The sequence below is a fragment of the Belonocnema kinseyi genome, chromosome 2 (genome assembly GCF_010883055.1).
Source record: "Belonocnema kinseyi isolate 2016_QV_RU_SX_M_011 chromosome 2, B_treatae_v1, whole genome shotgun sequence".
In the NCBI taxonomy this organism is placed as follows: Eukaryota; Metazoa; Arthropoda; class Insecta; order Hymenoptera; family Cynipidae; genus Belonocnema; species Belonocnema kinseyi.
In genome coordinates this window covers 38,675,486-38,699,487 of record NC_046658.1, presented here as the reverse complement: position 1 = coordinate 38,699,487, position 24,002 = coordinate 38,675,486, and the positions used below count along the sequence as shown (strand labels likewise).

Sequence of the window (24,002 nt, the reverse complement as noted above, 5' to 3'; positions counted from 1 at the left end):
TATTATGTACACCTGGAAAACATAACCTGAAAATCGACGTATGCATGAAATTAAGAATCACGCAAAAGATCCAAATCGCCAATTTCTTCAATTTCTTTCAAAAGGGGAGCAAGATATAAATAGAAGACCACCGAAGTCTTCCGAAGCCTTCAGATCGGCAACCATCGTACAGCAGAACTCCGAGGTCGAATCGTGCATTTTCGGCTTACATACGAACTCACAGTGGTAATCATACACTTTCTGTTTTGCGGCTCCCAAATGGTAGGTATGGTGGGGGTAATTTCCATCCACGATCTGGCAGCTCTGATTGGACCACGTCTCGTTTCAGATCTGGGATCACTGCCCCAGTAAGTCATACTGAGCAGCTCTGTATTGCAGTAGCAGCGGCAGTGAAAACGTTAAAAGTGTCGTGATGGTCTTGAAAACAAAATTTAATAAAAAACGTTGGAGAAATGACCTAATATACACTGTGAATCCAATTGAAGACTGGATGCCGTCATGGTCCGAAGGCTTCTCGCCTGAAATCAAACAAAATATTCTCTTTCTCCGAACTTAAGGGCCATTTGAACTATTTTTGTTGGATCTTTCTCTCTGATAAAAAATATTTAGTCAATTTCTTCAATTTTTAAACGCCGCCTCTTGTTTGCCTTGGGCATTTTTGTAATCGAAGGTAAGCGAAACACATCATAGCATACTGAGAGTGAACTGAGAGTTGCTTCAGTTAGATTCTAAGTGCAAATAAAAAAATTTAATATATATATATATAACAAATGTCAATAAAAATGAATAAAAGAAAAAAAACGAATTTTGATTTTATTTTTCATCTTCTTTCTTAGTCACAATGGAACTACGTCGCAGTAGACCTGCAAATGACGTGCGCCTGGCAATTGAAAATTTGGAAGCAGAACACGGAAACTGCGAGTCAGGCGGTTAAATTAATCTTGTAGAAAAGAAAAGCAGTTATTCTTTATAATATATTATTATTATATTGTATATTTTTAATAAAACATGCGGATAAAAATATTTACGGATTTTTATTGTACCATCTAATCCCTTTGTGTCCTTATTTTATTATTGTAGTATTATTTTATTTGTTATGATTATGAAACTGACAGTTATTGTCATTATTTTATTTTAGCCGTGTACCAGATACCTTACTGATGCCATTTCACTATAATTAAGCTGCAAAATCCTTATTTATTTGCAATTGTTAACATGGATTGTTCTATACCCGGTAATAAGCGTTGAATTCTGAAAAATTAAGAATTTGTATTCCTATGAATATGTAATTTTTCCTTCGTCTAAAAATCCCCCAACGGGAACAGAAAAAGTGCAAATCCTATTCCTCTCAATCGACTTAGTAAAATTTAACGAAAGCATTTATTTAACCTATTTTTCAGTATTAAATCTTTTTATAACTTATAAATTCGAAAAATAGTCAAATTAATATTTATTTAAATAATTTAAACTCTAGAGAGGCAGAGTTGAATTAGTGAGAATTAAAATTTCAGAATTTACATTCCTTATGAAGGAATTAAAGCAACCTATTACACATATTTTGTGAACTTATTAGAAGGAATTATACAAAATCAAAATATGACCACTTCTGAGGAAAAAAATATCTCTGTGAAGTGCGTTGCAGGTACAATTAGAAGGAATTAAATATATTGAAAACACGTTCTCTTTGGGAGAATAGAAAACTGTGTGGCGGTCACTATGGAAATAGAAGTGAGTAAGTTTAGCAGGTATCTTATTCTTATTGTGGCATTTTAGACAGATGGAAAAATCGCGCATTCAAAATAATAGAATAATCTTCACTTTTGCGCTAAAATCTGAAAATATTAATTTTTCTCTATTCTACGCTTATTACCAGGTACCCCTGATTAGCACTCCATGTAATATCCCGGTAACAACGAGCTAATTGGGGCATACAATTTGGCGGTTCGCCTAGTGTCATTGAATGACATTAAATGGCATGAACTCATATGCATTGTAAGCAAAAAACTGTAATGCCTTAAAGTTTATGCGCATTGAAAATAATGGAAACTAAATGAGTTTTAGATATTAAAGCGCATTTAATGGTATTTCGGACAAAAATATAATTTTTACACATTTAAAGGCATTGAAATATACATTTTTTTAATGCCAGCCTGTATTCCAATCAACTCCTTCTAACCGGGATATGCTCTATGTCTGGTATCAACCATTGACCTCAACTTTGGCATGTAGAATGCAATTTGACATTTCTGAATACGCAGAGCGACACTGTTAAGACAGAGCTGACCAGTGACATTCTACATGCAAAACTCAGCCTGGATTATAAATAAAAGAAACTGACAAATGAAAAATTCATATTATGATTGGTTATTAATTTCCGAAATATTAAACTGAACTTAATAAACATAATTCAAATGGATTGTTCCGGAACTTGTCAACGAATACGCGCAGTTTTTAAATAACCCTCTTACTTCAACTTAAAAATAACATAAAATAAATATAATGATTAAAAATCAAAAATGCATGTTTTAAATTTCTTCATCAAATTTTCTAAACATTTATTTTAAATTATATTTTAAACTCAATTTAATATTAAACTTGAAAATAAAAGTACAAATTGAAGTTATCAAAATAAATTAATATTTAAAGTAGAAACTATACCAACAATTTCTTATTTTTTTATATTTATTGCGTCTACAAATTAATTCGGTGCCTTTACATTAATGTCTTGTAATTTTCGGTCTAACTGGAAGGTAGAATTAAAGGGCGAATCTTGAGCTTTAAAGCACAATATAATAGGTGGCAGCCCTGCGGACTTTATGTAATGAGCAAATATAATTCGCATTCTTGCCGCTACGAACAGCACCATCGGTTACATAAAATGTGCGGTTTTACAATTTGAAATAAATTAAATCAAATGCGAATACATTTGAATTGAGAATAGAATATCTTTCGAGAAATATTGGCAAATTAACAGTCAGGCAAGTCGGCATGAAGCAAAAAAAGATCTTGAACGATAAAATATTCTTTCTGCAAATAAAATGTCAAGACTAGTATGATGAATGTGAACGAATGTATATTTGAGATTAAATATTAGCATCATGCTCATTTTACGAATGAGGTAATAACTTTTGACAGCAGAATGTATAATTTAGATTTTACTTTCGAACCGTCGACATAGATCAGCTGTTTCGGCAATAAAATAAACCGATTTGAAAAGTGTCTCGAAAATCTTAAGCTTTAATATAGGACTCGATAACAGAATTATTTATAAAAAAAAGACACGCCTTAACTCTATCGTGCTCGATGGCTTTCCAAACCCTTAATTGCGGAAACGGACTCGCCAAATAAGAATGTATATATATTACAAATTTTTAATAACTGTTTTAAAATCAACATTTTGAATATTTGAACTTTTTGTGTCTAAATAGAGTTCCACTCGTTACATTTACCTAAAAAATCCTTAAGTCAATAACATGGCGTCCGCCAAGGAACATTTGACACTGCATTTTTTTTGCATCCCCATTGAACAAAACGCAACTAAAGCGAACGAAATTATTTTCTCCGCCTTAGGAGAAGTTGCGGTGAAACGTAAAACGTGTAAAAGAGATTTTAGAAGTTTAAGAAAGATGATTTTTCAACTTATTTTGTTGTGTTTTATAGTGTGAGATTCGCCCTTTAAAACTACCTTCGGACGAAAAAATTTGAAGATTGCCCAATAGTTACAATCAAAATAAAAGCACCGAATGAATTTTTAGACCTACTAAATAATTTAAAACTCAAAGTGACAAAGTTTAAGATATTATTTCAATACAAAACATTTCTGGCTAATTGAAATTATTTGTATAATTGATTAAAGTTGGAAATTATAGTTTTTAAATAAATAAAATGCATTGTACATTGAAATTTTACAATCTGTCAAAAAACGATTTTTACCATATTAATTAATTAAATATTATAAATATTTTTTAATTTAATACAATGATAATATTTACAATTATTATTATTAAAAAAATGTTCTTGCTCATATATTATGTATAAATATTGCCTCTCACAAAGTGCGACACATTTTCGCCGTACACCATGCTTCTCACAAAGCGCTTCGCATATGCCTCGCATGTGCATGCCCCTCGCACAGTGCGACCCATATGCCACGCACCCTGCACGCACCGCGTGCCTCGCATGCCGTGTGAGTAACGTGCCGCGCAAGTTTGCTATATGGACAGTGATAATTCAAATTTTAACCTGGAAAGGTCCCCTAAGAAAGGCATTATGTGAAGAGGACATATTTCTCCGCCAAAATACGTATCACGTATTTTGTGAATGACCCCAAGACAAATAATACATCACATTTTATTTCCAGTGTACATTTTTATTTTTAAAAATGAACATCCTATACTGTACAAAAATTATATTTATTATATTTCAGTTATTGAATTAAAACACGCTGATTACGGAAGAGATACTTAATAATTTCCGTAATGTTTTAGCCTGTACAAATAAGCATGATTCTTATTATTAGCGACACTTAGAAATCCACTGCCAGGCGAGAAATCTAATGCTAAAGGATTGTACATCTTCGTTTGGAACGTCGGGAAATTAGAGAACACTGTAAAAGATGGTAAGTGCATTAACTTAAAAGCATTTGCCTTTTTCGAAGAAGAAACAGCTAACATTTCGGAGGTAGGATTGAACTTTAAACTTGTGATTGATGTAACCAAGTTTAAAAGAATTTTCAAGGGTGTCGGACTTTTTTTTTGCAGCACAGAGTTCGTGTCGTAAACATTCACCACGCCTTGTTTGCTTCCAGTCGCAAGGAACTGACCGCTTGCTGAAATTGCGATGGAAGCAGCGGATAAACAACCATCGTCGATAGCTCGATGCATGCACGATTGGTTTCTCATATCCCATACATACATCTCGGTAGATTCTGAAACAGTTTTGAAAGTGCGTTTTGTCACAATGGATGGACAAAATTATAGGCCTCCCACTCAAACCAATTTTTTCCACTTTTTGAGTGATGTAACTATTGGGTTACTGTTTTGAAAAAAATTACACTAATAATACTTTCTTCCATTTATGGAAAATTAAATTTTTCTACTATATATTTAAAAATATTCTAGAACATCTTCGCTGATTAATTCGCTTAATTAACATGTACGTCACCTCAATTACAGAAATATATACCGAAAAATAATACCAAAGACTTTTTAATATATGTACAGTAGCTCCAGGAGTACAAGAATATCTAAAGAACCTCGCGATTGAAAACATAAAATGAAACTTCAAATCTCCTCTTTAAAATAAGTCCAAGAAACGGACAAAGGACAGAAGATCGAGCATAGCTCAATCGAGCGATTTTTGCCTTGCGCACGCCTCCACATTTTTTTCTAATTCGAGAACCAGTGAACATTTTTACTGTTTCTTCTGCTTATTTTGGGGAGATTTCAAAATTAATTTTGTGTGACCTTCAAATTTGTACCATTATCTTCTTAGATTTTGTCACAAGTTGAAGTTTAATCTTGGAAACTGGCAAAAAACAGAAATTAGACTGGTCTCTCTCAATGGCTAACTGGCAGAATTTAATCAGTTTTCAAAGCTTTTAGAAAATATATTCTATCTTATTTTGTTTCGGAGATATCCTGTGAAAAGTGGTTGCATGTTTTCAATCGCTAGATTTGTGAGGTATTCTCATATTCCTGAACGGTACTGTAGAAGTCGGCAGTCGACATCATATATGCCTACTATCGGCGAGAAAACTATAGGCATCTGCATTTGAAGCTTAACAACTCAGTCAAAAAAAATGCTAGCGCATCAAAAAAATAGTCATTTAAAAGCTGAAAGTGTTCTACGTTAATGGGCTTGAAGACGTTTATGTAAAAAATTTGTTGTGCTTAGCAGACTGAAAAATGTAAAAAAAGGAAGGTTTTTTGGGTACATTTAAGAACAGTCAAGTTTAGAGCATTATTTCTTATACAAGGGGCGATGGAAAAAATTTGAAAAAACTCATGAGTATGAGGAAAACTGTTGTGAACCAGTTGCAGATGAGAAATTTAAAAAATAATAAAAATTGTTGCTTAAAAGTACAAAAATGTGCAACTATATTATCTTCAGTTCAAATACAGATATTAAAGCGATTCAAACTGCAAACTGTAGTTGATAGGCTCTGTATTTATTTTCAAACGCCCGTAAGGATGTGTTAGTCTTATTTTTTGTGAAAATTGCAATATTTTTAGACATTTTTTTTGTTGGAAAACAAGTGACAGAAAGCAGGGGGGCCCTTTTTTTGTTTTACTGCCCACCGCTGGTGCCATTCTCCGGCCCCTAGTTCTGAATGCTTGGATAGCACCTGGCCACGGGTCAAAGAAAGGCACCAGCGGTCGGCAGTAAAAAAAACGAGCCCCCCCCTGCTTTCTGTCACTTGTTTTCCAACAAAAAAAATGTCTAAAAATATTGCGATTTTAACAAAAAATAAGACTAACACATTCTTACGGGCGTTTGAAAATAAATACAGAGCCTATCAATTACAGTTTGCAGTTTGAATCGCTTTAATATCTGTATTAGAACTGAAGATAATATAGTTGCACATTTTTGTACTTTCAAGCAACAATTTTTATTATTTTTTAAATTTCTCATCTGAAATTGGTTCACAACAGTTTTCCTCATACTCATGAATTTTTTCAAATTTTTTCCATCGCCCCTTGTATAAGAAATAGTGCTCTAAACTTGACTGTTCTTAAATGTACGCAAAAAACCTTACTTTTTTTACATTTTTCAGTCTGCTAAGCACAACCAATTTTTTACATAAACGTCTTCAAGCTCATTAACGTAGAACACTTTTAGCTTTTAAATGACTGTTGTTTTGTTGCGCTAGCATTTTTTTTGACTGAGTTGTTAAGCTTCAAAGGCAGATGCCTATAGTTTTCTCGTCGATAGTAATTGTGCAGATAACAAAAAACTTAAGAAAAATGAGTCACAGCTTACTTATAAACTACATAAAGTGGAATGAATTTTCCATACCAGACAGATCTTAACGAAAGAAAGACGAATTCTGTCTGTTATAGAAGATCCTTTTGACTTATTACTTTGTAAGTTCCTTCAAATGAGTTCATCATGTGACAGTCTGGTTCATACTCTTAAGAAATGAAGAAATTAATATTTCATTAGTACCGTTTCAAATTTTGAGCCTTAAAAGTTGAGTAATTTTAAGTTTGAAGTATTCAGAATTAAGTAATTCGAGTAAGAACACCCTTAAAATTACACACGTTTGTATTAAAAGCGTTTAATTCCATCATTTTAGATTCAATGTTAAAGGATTGACAATTTTAAAATTAAATACGCCTTCAATTGTCCAATAAAAGCATTAAACTTGTACGAATTGCCAAATTTTTATCTAAATGTATATATATTAATATCAAATTGTTCCAAATTAAATGAAACTCAATTTCCATAAGAAACAAATGGAATCCTTTAAAATTTTTCTGTTCTGAAAATGATTTGATTAGAATTCCATCTCAATTAATAAGAATTTTAACAAAAAAAAATTTGATTCTGAAAATAAATGCAATTGAAATTAATTAATTGAACAGACAATTCACATTTTTCGGCTTTGCACAGCCACTTTGCATGGTAGTCAATAGGGAGAAAAAGAAGGAAAAGTGTACACCAAGATATTGAGATGGTAGAATGGGAAAAATATGTTATGGATTTGCTAGGAGGGGTAAAGAAGAAAGTTAGGAAAGGAGGAAAATATATTACGGAGAGAGACGAGGAACAGGACATAACAAGAGAAGAAATAGTCAAGGTGTTAGAAATATTGACAGATGAAAAGGCACCTGGTATACAGGGTTCATTATCAAAGCAATGCACATGGACTGTACTTTGACGCGACTATCCATCACAGCTCAGTTGGCTCCGAGCATTGGGAGCAGGGGCGGTCAATGCAATAGGAAGTAGACGGCCGCGTACTATTATGATTATATTTAGTTCCCAGACCAACTTTACATGCGCTGCTGACGACAGCGGGTAAACGGGGCAAGGGAAGGTTAACTTTTGAAGTCATAAGCGTCGACGGTCTAACGTAAAGGCGCATTTGACACCAAATGCACGTTATTAGAAACGGGCACAGCGAGAAAACGAAAAAAATGATACAGAGAAACTGTTCGGATAGTTGACAACAACGTGTATATGATGTCAAATACGCATATACGTTCGAACGTTGACGTTTACGACAAAACTGAAAAACTGTGAAAAATTTGTGTCTGAAAATTTCCATTTGCGTATTGCCATATGAAATAATTAGTGCAGAATTATGGAAATATCATTCGAAAGACATTAACAAATGTTGTCTATCTGTCACATGCACATACGATATAGTTCAGAGACCACTTGTACGCAGTGCTAGCTCTGGGTATCTATTGTCGCCTACTTCCCATTGCGTTGACCGCCCCTGATTGGGAGCATCAGGACGTGGTTCCGCGTGAAGCGTACTTTTTAGAGTTGTAACACGGCGCGATGGAGGGTTCATTCGAACAGCGATGTGCCATCAAATTTTCGTGCGGCTTGGGAAGAATGCTACGGAAACCTGCCGGATGCTTCAAGAGACCTTCAAGTATGATTGCTGTCAAGAACACAAGCCGAAAGATGGCACAAGATGTTCAAGGAGGACTGGGAGAAGATCGCCGACGAGCCCCGTTCTGAACACCCAGATGACAGAAGTAAATATCTAAGTCCAGTCATGATGTCGAAAGCCGACGAGCCTGTTGCGTGACATTATCGCTCTACTAAGGACTAAGGACGACCCCCTGAAGTAATGCGTAAGCGGTTCCGAGGGGAATAATGCCAAAGAGAAAGTGTCGTGTTTTTTAGTGGGTCCTTGGTAGAATCATTATAAAGATAGAGTTGACATTGTATAATGTATAATTATACGCAAGTTATAATTGAATATTATATATGTCAGGTCATTGTAGTGATGCGGCAACTAAGATCCCCACACTGAAGAGAAGTGCGGACCCTTCACGGTGTGTTTTTTAACATCATTCACCAGGCCCTCGTAAAAAAAGCAACGGCCGGGACCGTCAACAACGTGAAGCGTGTGCATGAAGTTTTGCGTTCAGACCGTCGATTGAGGTGAACATCCACCAGTCAATTATAGTCAACTGTTTTGTCAGAGAGGTTGAAAAAAGAAGTTCACGAGATACAGATACTACTACTGAATCAGACAGGTTTTAGGGAAGAAATGAGGGTAATGAACAACATATGTGAGGTGTGCCGAAGAAAGGGGGCTTATTTTAAAAAACATTGATATCGAGGTTTTTACACCTTTCGATAGTTTTTGAGTTGCTCTTTTTGATGAAACCATCGAAAAAAATTCCCAGCGTTATTATTAATTATAATTAAGTTGTTATTTACCCGAGAAATCGGGCTTTCACTCGAGAGCTCGAGATCCCGTGAAACACCTCCCACCACACACTACTACATCTCCGCATTTCATCTATCCCCCGTCCATCGCCACGTCTACGACGACGGAATATGCGTGAGACTGTAGTGGTAACTGGAGAGGGAAGATTTCGTAAGTCTTCCCTCTCTCCTAAAAGTCGCGTCTATCGGGTCGACTTCGACCATTCGCCCTAAAGAATCTCACTTTTCAGAGTAAGCCCCCTTTCTTCGGCGGACGTCACAAATGTATGTTATGAATCACACAAGACCACACAAAATGAGTAAAGAATACCTTAAATCAGACCAAGTGGATTACATGTAACGTGCACCGAAGAAAGGGGGCTTACTCTAAAAAAATCAAGATCGAGGTTTTTAAACATTTGGACAGTTTTTGAGTTTTTTTAAAATGAAACCATCGGAAAAAAATCCGAGCGTTATTATTGCTAATAATTGAGTAGTTAGGTACCCGAGAAAGCGGACTTTCGTTCAAGATCCCGTGAAACACCTCCCACCACTTCTTCTCCTCGTATCATCTATACCCCGTCCATGAACCACGTCAACGACGTCACTATATGCGTGATAATGTAGTGGTAAGTGGAGAGGGAGGATTTCGTGGGTCTTCCCTCTCTGCTAAAAGTCGCGTCTATCGGGTCCCGATCACGTCGGCGTTTTTTTTCAAACCTTAAAAACAGGTAGAAACTATAAAATCCAACAATATCAACCCTTAAGCCATATAACTATATACCTTCATAGCTTAATAACCTTGAGATCGATAACCCATAACCCTAAAACCTATAACCCCAAAACTTATAAATCTCAAATCCCAATAAATGACAAACCCAAAATGCAGCAAAAAAAATGTACACGCAAATTTTAAACTTTATTTGGGAGAGTTTTAGCTTTATAATTCCATACGTCCACCACTTCATAACGTTAATACCCATAAGCTCCATAACCCTAAAGTGTATCATAAGACAATTGCATGTCAAAATATAACTCCGAATCATGTAGAATTTTAATTTCGTAACTCCATACAACCTAATATGTACCTCAAAACTCCACAACCCCAAAAGTCAATAATCCTATAACCCCAAAACCCGATAGCCGTATAAGCCAGAAACTCTACAATCTTATAGCCACATAACCGTTACAACAAAGAGACTTACAATTGACTTACAAAGACTTACAGACTTCCTGCAGCATATTAACCTACCTTTAGCGATACCCAGGAACAACGACGTGGACATAGCAGTCTTTTGTTCCCTTTGGGTTGTTTGATTTGCGTGAGCCCCCTCGCCTATCCCAATTTTAAAAGAGCTTTACAACTTTATAAGTAGCTATTTCATGTGTTTTCAGTTTTAGACTAATAACACATTCGATTTTTTGTAAATTACCTTCGCGGTGCTTTTCTTTGTATTGGTTTGACGTGCCTCTCTTCAAAGCGCAACACTAGTCTGCCAATATATGGCTATCCCTAACACCCTGATATCTCTTTTCAATATCTTTTAAATCCTGGTGTAATCTTTCATCCTGCTCTTCACTAAAATCGCCTTAATTTTCAGGAATGTACTCATTGTGAGAATGAACAAAGTGCAGCTTTAGATTCATTAAACATCCCATATTTTTGAAATTTCTTACCATATTTTGAACTATAGTCACGTAATTAGGATCTTTTCCATACCCTAGAAATGTTTTCGTTCATTGTCCTTTAAAATTTCTCTGATTTGTGGTCCATCAAAAACACCTCTTATTTCCGCATCAGACAGTTTATGAAACTTTTCAAATACGCCTATAAAAGCTTTTCTCTCCGTACTTAAAAAAATTCGCCAAAGCAATGAATACAACGGAGAACAAAGCTTTTATGAACATATTTAAAAAGTTTCCCAAGCTGTCTGATGCAAAAATAAGAGAAGGTGTTTTTGATGAACCACAAATGAGAACACTTTTGAAAGACAATAAATTCCAAAAAAGGATGACTAAGGTTGAGAAAGCAGCTTGGCAAAGTTTTAGAGACGTTACGAGAAATTTCTAGGAAATGGGAAAGATGCTAATTTTGTGACTATAGTTGAAAATATAGTACAAAAATTAAAAAATATTGGATGCCTCATGAATCTAAAGCTGCAATTTCTTCACTCTTAAATTGAGTACTTTCTTGAAAATTTAGCCGATTTTAGTAAAGAGCAGGGCGAAGGATTCCACCAGGATTGAAAAGAGATTGAAAAGAGATAGATATCAGGACATTTGGGATAGCCATATGTTGGCAGACTAGTGTTGGTCTTTGAAGAGAGACGCGTCAAACCAACATAAATGAAAAACACTAAGAAGGTCATTTACAAATAAACGAACGTGTTATCATTCTAAAACTTAAAACACATAAAATGGCTACTTACAAAGTTATAAAGCTCTTTGAGAATTGTGAGAGGCGAGGGGACTCACGTAAATCAAGCACCTCAAAGGGAACAGAAGCCTGCTGCATCCATGTGGTTGTTCCTGGGTTGCATGTAATTTTTTTGTTTTTTGCTGCATTTTGGGTTTGTAGTTTATTGGGATTTGAGATTTACGAGTTTTAAGGTTATGGGTTTTACGGTTATAGGTTATCGATCTCAAGGTTATTGAGCTATGAAGGTATAGGGTTATATGGCTTAAGGGTTGATATTGTTGGGCTTTATAGTTTCAAGTTGTTTTTTGAGACTAGAGAAAAACGCTGATCTGATAGGGCAAAACACGTTCGGATTCGCTTTCAGCGACCCGAAAACCATAATCCACTTAGTCTGGTTTAAGGAACCCTTAATTTATTTTTTATGTCCTGTGTTATCTGTTAAATAAAAGGATAAAAAGGGAGAATGATAGCAATGTTTGTGGACTTAAAGGCGGACTTACAGTAAATAGAAAAAGTTATGGTGAAAAAGGTTACAAGAGACAGTTATATACAGAGCTTATCGGAAACTTGCAGACACAAAATGCAGAGTGATGATAGCAGAGCGAGTAGGGATCATTTCTGGTTGGGGAGAGGAGTAAGACACGGTTGCCCTCAAAGATGGCTTTAATTTAATTTATTAATCTCAGGATTCGAATAAGAAATTAAGAGAAAAGGATGAGAAGGATTCAGGATAAGAAAAAATAATATAAATACATTGGCTACGTAGACAATATAGTACGATAGAGGAGAGAGTTCTACTAATACGAATTGAAATGAAGTTGGAAAGTGCAAGTAAGTTTGTAAGGTATATTTCAATCGATGATGTGCTCCTTCGACTCGACCTCCATGGTAGGGCGCAACAGAGTTCTCACACTATATTCCGTTTAAATATCCCCTGTAACATAATGCAGAAGCCGCCGGTTGAGAACAGTCCAGTTTCGAGACCGAGTACAGCGCTGAACAATAGAAAAGGGTCTCCGAGGGATCAAGCAGGCTGCGGTACCCACAGATCGTCTTAAGCCGAAATAAGATTAAAATCCTATTTTTTTGTTAGAAAATTCGAGAGTTTCTTTAAAAATCTGTCTTTGTAGCTTAAAAAGTTAACTGTTTCACATAAGTATTACGTTTTTTGGTAGATTCGCCTTTTTTGGTTGAATTTGGCTGTTCTTTAATTAAAGTGAAAATATTGTTTGTCTGCATTATAAACTATATATTCTTTATGTCATTGAAGATTCATTTCTGTGATTGAAGATATGTAATTTTATAAAGTTAAAGTACTTTCTTGAAAATTACTTCTTTCTGTTCAAAATTCATATCTTTAGTGAAAGAATATAATTTTCTGAGAATGTTTTTTGTGGTTAAAACGCAACTGTTTAAATTGTTGCAAATTCGTCTTTTTATGTTCAACTCAGCTGATTTGGATTAAAAATAAAGAATTTCTAACCTTTTTTGGTTGGAATATCAACCATATTTTTTGTTAAAAATAAATGTTCCTAGTGGAAAATTCTTCCATTTGGTTACAAATTCAATTATTTTGTCTAATATTAATAGTGTTTTGATAAAGTTGACTCTTTTTGACTTAAAATTTAAACCTCTTTTTGGATTAAATATTTCAAGTAATATATTTTTTGACAGTACAGGTATTTTGTTGAAGATTAAATTCTTTTTAGTTTAAGATTTCTTTCTACACTTCGAAATTTAATTACTTTTTTGAAAATTACTTTTTAAACTGACAACTCAATTATTTAGTTAAAAATTCATGTATCTCGTTGACATTTTTTTTTCTTTCTTAAATTTAAATGGATTTCATGCAACATTACATCTTTTTCGGTCAAATATCCACTATTACTGTTTTTGTTGAGAATTAATTTTTTATGGTTGGAAATTCCGCTGCTTGGTTAAACGGTGAACTACTCTGTAAAAACGTCATGTCTGTAGTTGACAAATAATTTATTTTGTTGAAAATTGTTTCTTCGTTTGAAAATTATCTTCTTTGGTTAAAAATGGAACTGTTTGATTAAAAATGCATATTTTTGTTTTTTTGTTGAAGATTCAACTGTTTTGTGAATAATCTGTCGTTGTTAGATGAATTCTGCTGTTTTTGGTTGACAATTCGGCTTAAGACGATGTCACGGTACCGCGAACTACCTGCCCTCTCCGCAACCTTTTTCTATTGGTCAGCGCTGGTCTGGACCTCGAAGCGCTGTGGCTCTCAAGCGGCACCTTCTGCATTATGTTACAGGGGTATATTTAAATGGAATAGTGCATGAACTCTGTTGCGCCCTAACATGGAGGTCGAGTCGAAGGCGCGTTGCCGTGTTAATATTTTTGGGCAACTGCAATGCACAGTAACGTACGTTACTTAAATAAATTAGTTTATACTATTTATACCAAATATATGTATACCAAATTAAATATTTATGGAGTCTACTTGTCAACGACACATGCGGGTTTTTTATTTAGGATTTAGACCAACTTTTAAGCATATGCATACTTTTTTATAGGCACTAAACTTATTGGTCGAAAATTAATTTGTTTTGTTGAAAATTCAACTATTTCGCTGGAAATTTTTTTTATTTCCTTAGTTACTGATTTCTTTAAGGGTGTTGGTTCAATCCGACTTTAATTTTTTTTTAAATAGGTACGGCACTGATTCCATATATATTTTTTCCGAAGGATTTGTGAACGAAAGACAGAAAACTTGTCGAATATACGGGGTTTTGCGAGATCCTCGGATCAATAAAATGTTGAAAAATCAAAAAATTTGTTGAGGAAATGATTATTTTCCCGAGAAATATGAATTTTGCGAAAGATAGAAACCAGCGGGTAGCAGGCGGCAGTATTTGAACGATTAGAATCGTTTGCTAATTTATTTTTTTACTCACAATTCTGACACAATAGAAGAATTCTAGAGATCAACGGCTCTTCCAAGGGGCCAGGTCTTGATGATTGTGTCACAAAATTTTGCGAAATACGTTGCGAAATGGAGCAAAAAGCAGAGAGAACTGACATGCCTTGCCTGTGCCGTTGTCACTGTATTTGTAATGAATCACCAGACCTATTACCAGAATTACACTTTTTTTAAATATAAGTCTTGATAATGGAATAATGTTTGTTATTGCTGAGAGATTTCGATACAAAAACTTCAAATTTACATTTTTTGATATTAAAAGTATTGAAAGGCACTAATGGGAATGAAAACGTAAAAGAATGTCACCGTTTTTTTAATCAAAATGCAGAGTTCCGAGATTTTAATGTTTTTGTTGTTCAACAAAGTAATTCAAAAAAATCCAAATTAAAGAACATGAACAAATTGTTGGTTCTCGCGCTTCGCGTTTGACAGTATATTTATCTCGCGCTTCGCACTCGATAATGTATTTACCTCGCGCTACGCGCTCGACTTTTCTGCACAGATTATTTAAAACTAAAGGTAAAAGTATCGACAACAGTAATTTAATGATTGTGAATTCTCTTTTGTTAAAGCTCCTTCGGCTTTAACGAACACATTCTCATCACGTATTTCGTGCTTCGCACTCGAGTTTATCCCTGAAATTTTATATCATTCCCATAAATGTATATTATTATAATTCGTAACTTGCATTGGTATTAAAACATTCTTCTAAATTTACTCAATTATACTCATTCGAAAGTGGTTAGTTTAAATAAGTTTGTTTTGGAAATGTTGTATTAAAAATTTTTAAACTAATTGAAAATTGTACATTTCAGTTTTTTTTAAATATTATATTTATTTTATAAGATATTATAAGATATTTATTAAGATATTTATTATTTATAAGATATTAAAACTATTCAGCTTCTACATTTTTATTTTTTTTTAAGAATGTTTCCGTATCACATTCCTTGATTCAGAAAGTGCGCTTTTAATACTTTGAATCATAATTTTTGTTTATTTTTCATGTTTTGAATTTGGAAATATAAATGAGAAGAATGCCTTTTTGGTCACTAAAAAAACTGGTAAATTTTGGTATTCTAAAAGTTAAAAAAACGGCCTGTCGTATGAAAAAATAGGCGAAGGGAATTTTGTAGCTACGTTTTGGAACATACGCCCTTATGAATGTTTTAATTTGTCTTTTGCCGTTCCTCCAAACAGTCAATTTCATTACTTATAATGTTATTTTTTACAATTAAAACGAAAACCACGCGTTTTATCAAGAAATTATTTCAAACCAAAATTTTAGATTTTATTGGGTTAAACAACATTTCTCTTATATCTTGTGTCATTTTACCAAAAATGAATTTTTTTGTTTTTAATGTTGTTAATCACGATTAAAATAGAAACTACCAATCATATAAAAAGAACCATTAATAAAAATTGTTGTTCTCTACTTTCGGTAAAAAATGTTATCTATTCATTTTTTCTTAGCTTGTGTCATGTGTCGAAAAATTTAAGTTTTGTATTTTCACCGTTTTTTTTATAAATAAAACAAAAACTACGTGTCCTATAAAAAAGTGATTAATAACCAATTTGTAGATATTTTTTGGGTGCATAACCTTTGTCTCATAATTTTTTTTCTTTTTTGCATAGTTTGGCAACGAAATACAATTTTTTATTACTTTTTTTGTATCAAAATTTGAATTATCAATTTTTCAAAAAAATTCAAAAAGTTGTTACGATAATCTTGTAGGGCTTTCGAAAATTAACCTTTTTCTTTTCAAGTGTTGTGAACGAGGGTACAGATAATTTTTGAATCATGAAAAAATTTGGTCCCAAAAACTTTCAAAATACACTCACTTTTAGAATTTTTATCCAAAATGGCTGACCAACGAACTTGGCATTTAGCTTAAGACACTAAAAGAGTGTATCAAAGGCCAATCTAATAGATTATATTGTTCAAAAGTTATCGTGCTCATAGACAGACAGACCTAAAGACAGAGAGACACATTCGTAAAAACCTGTTTTTCGGATTCAAGGGGTCTCGAAACGTGAATTTTTGACAAAAACTGAGAGGGGAGCGAAATTTTACACAAATCTAGTACCTTCTCTGATGAGAATGTATTAACATGAAAAAATAACAAATTATTAATTAAATTTTTTGAAACCACACACAAGAGACGAAAAAGAAATTAAATGATAAAAGTTGTGATTAGAATGTGCCCACGAAGCGGGCAGATTTGTTTTTTTTTTTTTTACTGTTAATCATATTTTTCATGATTAGAGCCAAAAATATACATCTTATCAAAAAGTGGTTGATAACAAATTTGGAGATCTTTTTCAAATACACAATTTTTGTCTCTTCATCTTTTACCATATTTTTCATAGTTTGGCCGAAAAATGTAATTTTTGGATTTTTCATAATTTTGTATGCTGTCAAAATATGAAATTTTGATTTTTCGCATAAATTCAATAAATTGTTATGATAATCTTGTAGGGCATTCAAAAAGCAACATTTTTATTCTCTTGACTTTTTTTCATATAGTGCGTTATTTGGCCTGAAATGTCCATTTTCGTGTGTTTTTTTGGAATTTTTTAAACGCTATAACTCTGGTAATTTTTGATTTTATGAAAAAAGTCATGAGAATAAATTGTTCGAATTTTTGAATACCATGAATAACCGTGCAGAGAATTTTTGAATTTTGAAAAAAGTGGTCTCAAAAATATTCAAAATGTGCCCACTTTTTGAATTTTCATCCAAAATGGTTGGCTAACGAACTTGACCTTTAGTTTAGAACGCTAAACGTGTGTACCAAAGGCCAATCTAATAGATTATTTTTTTCAAAAATTATCGTGTTTACAGGCAGACAGACATACATATTCGTAAAAACCTGTTTTTCGAATTCAGAGGGTCTCAAAACGTGGACATTGACAAAAATGGGGGGGGGGGGGGCAATTTTACACAAATCTAATACCTTCTCTGATGAGAATGTAAAAAATGAAAAGCATGGAATAATTTCATACCAGTCAACGCAAGAAATTAAAGGATCAACTTGCACAAATGAGATTTTCCACAATTTTCAATAAAGAAGCAGAAAATTTTTGAACTTTTATCACCGTGGTAAAATATTTTCTAGATTATATTTTTAAGAATTAACACTCAATAGATATTTAATGTACTAAAAATATATTTAGTATAAATAGTATAAAAATTTCTTGTAACGTACGTTACTGTGCATTGCAGTTGCCCAAACATTTTAACACGACAACGCGCGTTCGACTCGACCTCAATGGTAAGGCCAGAGTTTCCCAAACTTTTTTCGCACTTTCTGGGGAGCGGCAAGGTCGCAACCCTCAAATTTTTTCACAATACTGGAACCCAAGAGACACTGGACGCCGGTCGTTCCGTCTTGGTTCCTTGCTTCCGCTGAACTTCACGTTGTTAGAGAATTAGAGCCGCTCGAGGAAAATGTAAATTGGGTAAAGTATTAATAAATTGAACTTTAATAGACTACATTAGATTTATTAGATTATGATAAGAACGTGAAAAAAGATAGAAGAAAATCGGATAATAACTTTGAAAGTTATCAAAGTTTTGTTACATTCACAAGATTTGTAAATATTTAATTTTATTAGTTCGAATATTAATCGATTTTCAAGAACTTTGTTTTCATTTTCCTTAAATTATATCATGAAATTTATTCAGCTATTCAAAATTTAATTGAGCTAAGTCTTTATAATTTCAGTTATTGTAATTTCATAACAATGAAAGGGTTATTCTTGGTAGGTTACAACTTAGCACGTTTCCTCGCTGCAAAACTAAATCCTTTTGCAGGAAACTCCATCACTCACGTCCAAAACTCATTTGACTTTATTAAAAAGATACAACAGATTCATATTCAACCCCAAGACATCATAGTGAGTTTCGACATAGTATCTCTTTTTACGAAAGTACGAATCTCGGATACAATTGATATTATCAGCTGTTCAAAATTTAATTGAGCTAAGCCTTTATAATTCCAGTTATTGTAATTTCATAACAATGAAAGCGTCATTCTTGGTAGATATACGAAAGTAGCCCTATGCTCGCAGCGGGGAGCCTGCCGAGCTGCCCGGCCCGGAGTGACATCCCCCTATCGGCGGCAGGCTACCTGCACTATTCCATTTAAATGTACCCCTGTAACATAATACAGAAGGCGATGGTTAAGAGACACAGCGCTTCGAGGTCCAGACCAGCGCAGGGCAATAGAAAAAAGTCGCTGAGAGTGCAGGTAGGCCGCGGTACCTTGACATCGTCTTAAGCCGAAAATTCAACTATTTGGTCGAAAGTTGTACGTAAGTGAAGTTCCATGGCGAGCACACGGAGAAAAAATCTAAGTAATATACCAAGGGCACTTCTCACGCGTGTATAGTAGGGGTTTTTTGTTTGTCCTTGTAAGAATTCGAACAAGACCTTTGTGAATTCCTAACTGAGCGAGGAAGACGAGCAAGGCAATGGACGATTCGTGAAATCATTTTCGATCTCCAAGCTTCAGTACCGCACATTCTACGTGTTCACGCAGACCGCTCGCATCTGACAATGCCTAGTTTTCGTGTAGCCCCGCCACTCAGTCTTTGCTCCTTACTCGAATGTTTAGTGCGAGCAGCGCGAACAGGGCATTCTATTTCATAACGATGGGAAAATATGAGTAGGCGAGGAGTGAATTTTATGCTCTTCACGCATTTCGCTCCTAGTCCCTGGAAAAAAGCGATTGGAAGAAGAAAGAAGGGAGTAGCACTTCCATAATTAAGTTCAGGACTTAAACGAAAAATCTCCTAGAAATTCAGAAACCTTTAAACTTTTTGAAAACCAGTGGTAATTCAGTCCAACTAAGAATATAATTCTCTGTTCGTTAAAGAGAAAGTATTGCGTAGCAAGTTTTTTCAGTCACTGAAAGGGGAAAATTGGACGGATATCGTTTTGAAAAATTGAACTTTTCACACATTTTAGAATTAAAAATTTCGTACAATATCCACTTTTTCTTATTAAAAGGTACTAATATTAATATTTCTTCAACTTACCACCGTGTGTAATGAGCTTTTGACTGTCTGGAGTAAAGGCTAGGGCATTACATTTTTTGTTCATTTTAATTGTACGAATCAGTTCCTTCGTAATACTCGACAATATGTGTATTTCACCAAGTCTTCCACAGATTGCCAGATACTTTTCATCCGGAGAAACTTCAAATTTCTGCAAAAAGTTCATGATAAGAATCCTTGCTTTTTCAGCACTTTCCTTGTACCAACCTTCATGTTCGTTATCCCGTGGGGCAATGCTGTCTTTCGTGTGCTCCCACTCATTAAATCGTATGTAAAACAATGAGCGTGACTCAATGAACCCGCAACAATTTGTGTCCCTTCTTTCAAAAAACGAGCAGCACTAATAGGGAATCTTTGGAACTTTAAACTGTGTAACTTACTATTTTCTCTGCCATCTATCTGTATGAGAAAGTTTTACTTATTTATTGTATTTACGAAAACATCAACTTTTGCAAAGTAGCTGAACATTCAAAGTTTTCAGTATCACTTGATTCCAACTATATAAAAAGGTAAACTTACCTATTAGTTACGAAAAATGTTATGGGGAGATTAGGATACCCGTATCGACTGTTTTAATGTGGATTCCTTTAGGATTTTTTCGAGAAACACGAATCTGGTATTTTTAAATCGATATTTATATCTATATGGATTTTTTTATGTTAAACTTATGGACTTTTGTCTTAGATTAAAATAATTTCTGAAGAAGGATTTCGACGGAATTTTTTTCGATAAATGCGGATGTGCAATTTTTAAATCGATACCTCGAATAGTTTTCGAGATATAAATATTTTATGATCAAATTATTCACTATTGTTTTCCATTACCTTCTTTTTTCATTTGCATTCCGATATAATTTTTGAGAAAAAATCATCTGAATTCTGTGAGTCAATATAACGAACAGTCTTCGAGATATCGATTTTTGCCTGTTAAATTAAATAAAAGAATAATGCTGGTCTCACCCTATGCTGTTTAAAATAACACATTAGAAACCGGATTGGAGCCCAAAAAAATGCCGTTTACAACCCAGATGGGTATCTGCCTAGATCTGAGTTTAACTGGGACAAACTTTATACTCTGAAACCACACCCGGGTCTTACAGGGTTCTTCTGGGAAATTCTGAACATCATTATGAAATGATATTCGGGTATAATCAGGTTGCACATGGGCACTTGGTGACAGAAATTATTATAATTGCCAAATGGTGGTCTAACAGGGTATAATTGGGCCCTGCCCTGAGTTTTTATATAGAAATTAATTTTCAAAGTGCGTTTCGGTCTATTATAAGGATCTAGCGTGGTTCTGTCTATCATTACTTAAACCAAAGTGGTGGGTGTTTAGCATGGTGCAGGGCGCACTCGAATTTCGCTCACGGTCAACCACCCTCAAAATTCAAGTTCTAAATTGCGCACAGGGAAAAAGCAGGTAGTTTTCGGGCACCAAGAATTGCGCACACAGGCTCTCTTTCTAAGAAGCAATCTAGTTATCTAGCATCTAGCAGAATGTAGCGGATTTGATGTAATATAATTCATCTTCGCAAAACTTTCATGTAGTATGTACAGGAGATAAGATATCATACAAAAAAAGAAAGATTAACCATTTTTCTCACTATTAGCGTAACATGCACCACAAAGGTATAATTTAAAAAACGGATGTTTTCACACGTTTTTCAAACTCTAAAAGAAAGCGAAAAGTCAATCAATATTAATCACATAGGAACTTTTTTAGATGCAAAGTTAAAGGTATTTAGCAGCCAATCCTTTACTTATTACTTGTTTCTTTCGACAAAAATAAAAAAATTGATTAAAAAAACAATAAATTTCGAGTTATTTGAAAAGAAGGGATTGATTTGCATTCATCAAATCATTATATAATATAATGTAATATTCAATATAATATTACATATTTTAGGATTGACAGTACTGGGATGCATCACGTCGCTACTCTTACTCATTTCATGATCATTTTGGCATTATGAACTTAAACTGACGATACATACAAAAAACTTAAAAAGGACCCCACAAAAACAACAGTCAGTAAAACAAAAACTCTTCTCAAACACTCTAAACTTGACAGCCAAACAATATCTAACTTAATACCTACTAATCCCATCTCTCCAAGACTTTACGGGCTCCCAAAAATCCACAAAGAAAACATTCCACTCAGACCGATCGTCAGCGCAATAAACTTACCAACTTACAACCTAGCACGTTTCCTCGCTGCAAAACTAAATCCTTTTACAGGAAACTTCATCTCTCACGTCCAAAACTCATTTGACTTTATTAAAAAGATACAACAGATTCATATTCAACCCCAAGACATCATAGTGAGTTTCGACATAGTATCTCTTTTTACGAAAGTACGAATCTCGGATACAAAGGATATTATTAAATCTTTCACAAACTTCCCTTCCGAGCTCGTACCTTTGATAGAACACTGTCTCAATAATACTTACTTCTCGTTCAATAACCAATTCTACGAACAAACCTCAGGGACAGCAACGGGATCCCCAATCTCACCTGCAATAGCCAATGTCTTTATGGAACATCTAGAAAGTAAAATCTTCAACCAAGCCAAACTTAAACCAGCATTCTGGTTCCGTTACGCTGATGACACATTTGTCATCTGGCGACATGGACGAAATGAACTAAATAAGTTTTTCGATTTTATCAATCAATTACATCCTAATATCCAGTTCACCATGGAAATAGAACAAAACGGAAAATTGCCTTTCTTGGACGTATTAGTTTACAAAAAATCTAATAACACATTAGGACATGAAGTTTACAGAAAAACCACGCATACAAACAGATACCTACATGCCTCCTCGCACCATGACCCATCTCAAAAACAATCAGTCATCAACTACCTTATATACAGAGCTGTCTCCATGACAAAGATAACTTACAAAAGGAATTACAAAACGTTAAACAAATTCAGATACAGAACGATTACACAAATAAACAGATTGATAAAGCAATAAGAAAACACACTCAAAAAAGCAAGTCAACACAACCTACGAAAGAAAGAGAGAAAAAAGATCACCACCCTACCCTATATCCAAGGTGTCACAGAACAAATAGGAAGAATTCTGAACAAACACAACATCGAAACCATATTTAAACCACCTGCGAAAATAGGAAAACTACTAAATAACCCTAAAGATAAAAAGGCACCCCTCAGTGATCCAGGAGTATATAAAATCCCTTGTTCTTGTGGCAAAGTTTATATTGGAGAAACCGGGAGAGCAGTGAGCCAACGTATTAAGGAACATGAAAGTAAAGTCAGGCTAAAACATTTCACGCAATCAGCACTAGCTGAACATCATATCGAAACAGGACATAACATTTTATTTGATGAAACAACAGTCATTGCAAAAACACACCAAAAATTTTTCAAGAAAACATAGAGAAGCAATCGAAATCTTAAAACACCCTAATAACATCAATAGCGACAATGGATATAATACAAATCCGATTTGGCTTTCCGTTCTCCCGGATTTTTAAAAAAAGACTTGATTGGCCAATCAAGTTCGACCAGTCCCCACGGTGGGGCGCTCTGGCCAATCACAGGCATCGTAGAGAGTATACCTAAGAACATCATGACCTGATACCTCAGTTTCAGGTCAGCCCTGAAGATGTGAACTGCAATGTTCACGAAACGTCGGCAATTCGTAGTTTTTTACACGAGTGAAACCTGAAATATCTCTTCTTATCAAAATGAATCATCGTGAAAGCATAAAGTCTATTCTTAAATCCTTAATATAACACATTGTATATTTCAACATATTTTTCAAATATATTTATCTCGATCAATATTTAAAAACTATTCTTTAATATCTGTTTTAATGTTTTAAAAAATGTATATTTTTTGTATCAATGTGTTTCTTTCAACTACCTATCCATTGAATCATAGAATATATTATAGTAGGACGAGCGGCACAAATAGAAAGCAGCGTTGGGAGTAACCATTGTTTTCTAGCCGTGTGCGCAATGCGGGAAGAAAATTAAGAGGGCCCCCAGGCTTTCAGGTCAAACACTGAACATGTCTCCTAGAAGGGCCTAATGTGGTTCTGTTATTATTTAAACCAAAGGTGTGGGCTTATAGCACAGTGTATACGGATTTTCTTTCTCCGGAACTGAAAACTTCTCTTTTTCGTAGACGAAGGGGGGGGGGGGG

At 34.3% G+C, this 24,002-nt stretch overlaps 1 protein-coding gene and 1 long non-coding RNA gene across 2 annotated transcripts in view; one reads left to right on the top strand and one right to left on the bottom strand.

The window, feature by feature from the left end:
- The first annotated feature begins 208 nt into the window (after positions 1-208).
- LOC117168062 lies at positions 209-991 on the top strand. The gene is made up of 3 exons (XR_004466454.1): positions 209-261; positions 329-670; positions 837-991. It is a non-coding gene; the product is annotated as an uncharacterized LOC117168062 (long non-coding RNA).
- Positions 992-4,348: 3,357 nt separating this feature from the next.
- Positions 4,349-24,002, bottom strand: part of LOC117167766 (U3 small nucleolar RNA-associated protein 18 homolog) — a 24,032-nt gene continuing 4,378 nt past the window's right edge. The window contains exons 5-7 of the mRNA XM_033352934.1: positions 20,034-20,225; positions 19,809-19,977; positions 4,349-4,927 (exon numbers count right to left, since the gene is read on the bottom strand). Of these exons, the coding sequence (XP_033208825.1) occupies positions 4,464-4,927; positions 19,809-19,977; positions 20,034-20,225 (825 nt within the window). The 3' untranslated portion in view covers positions 4,349-4,463. The remainder of the gene's footprint in view (positions 4,928-19,808; positions 19,978-20,033; positions 20,226-24,002) is intronic.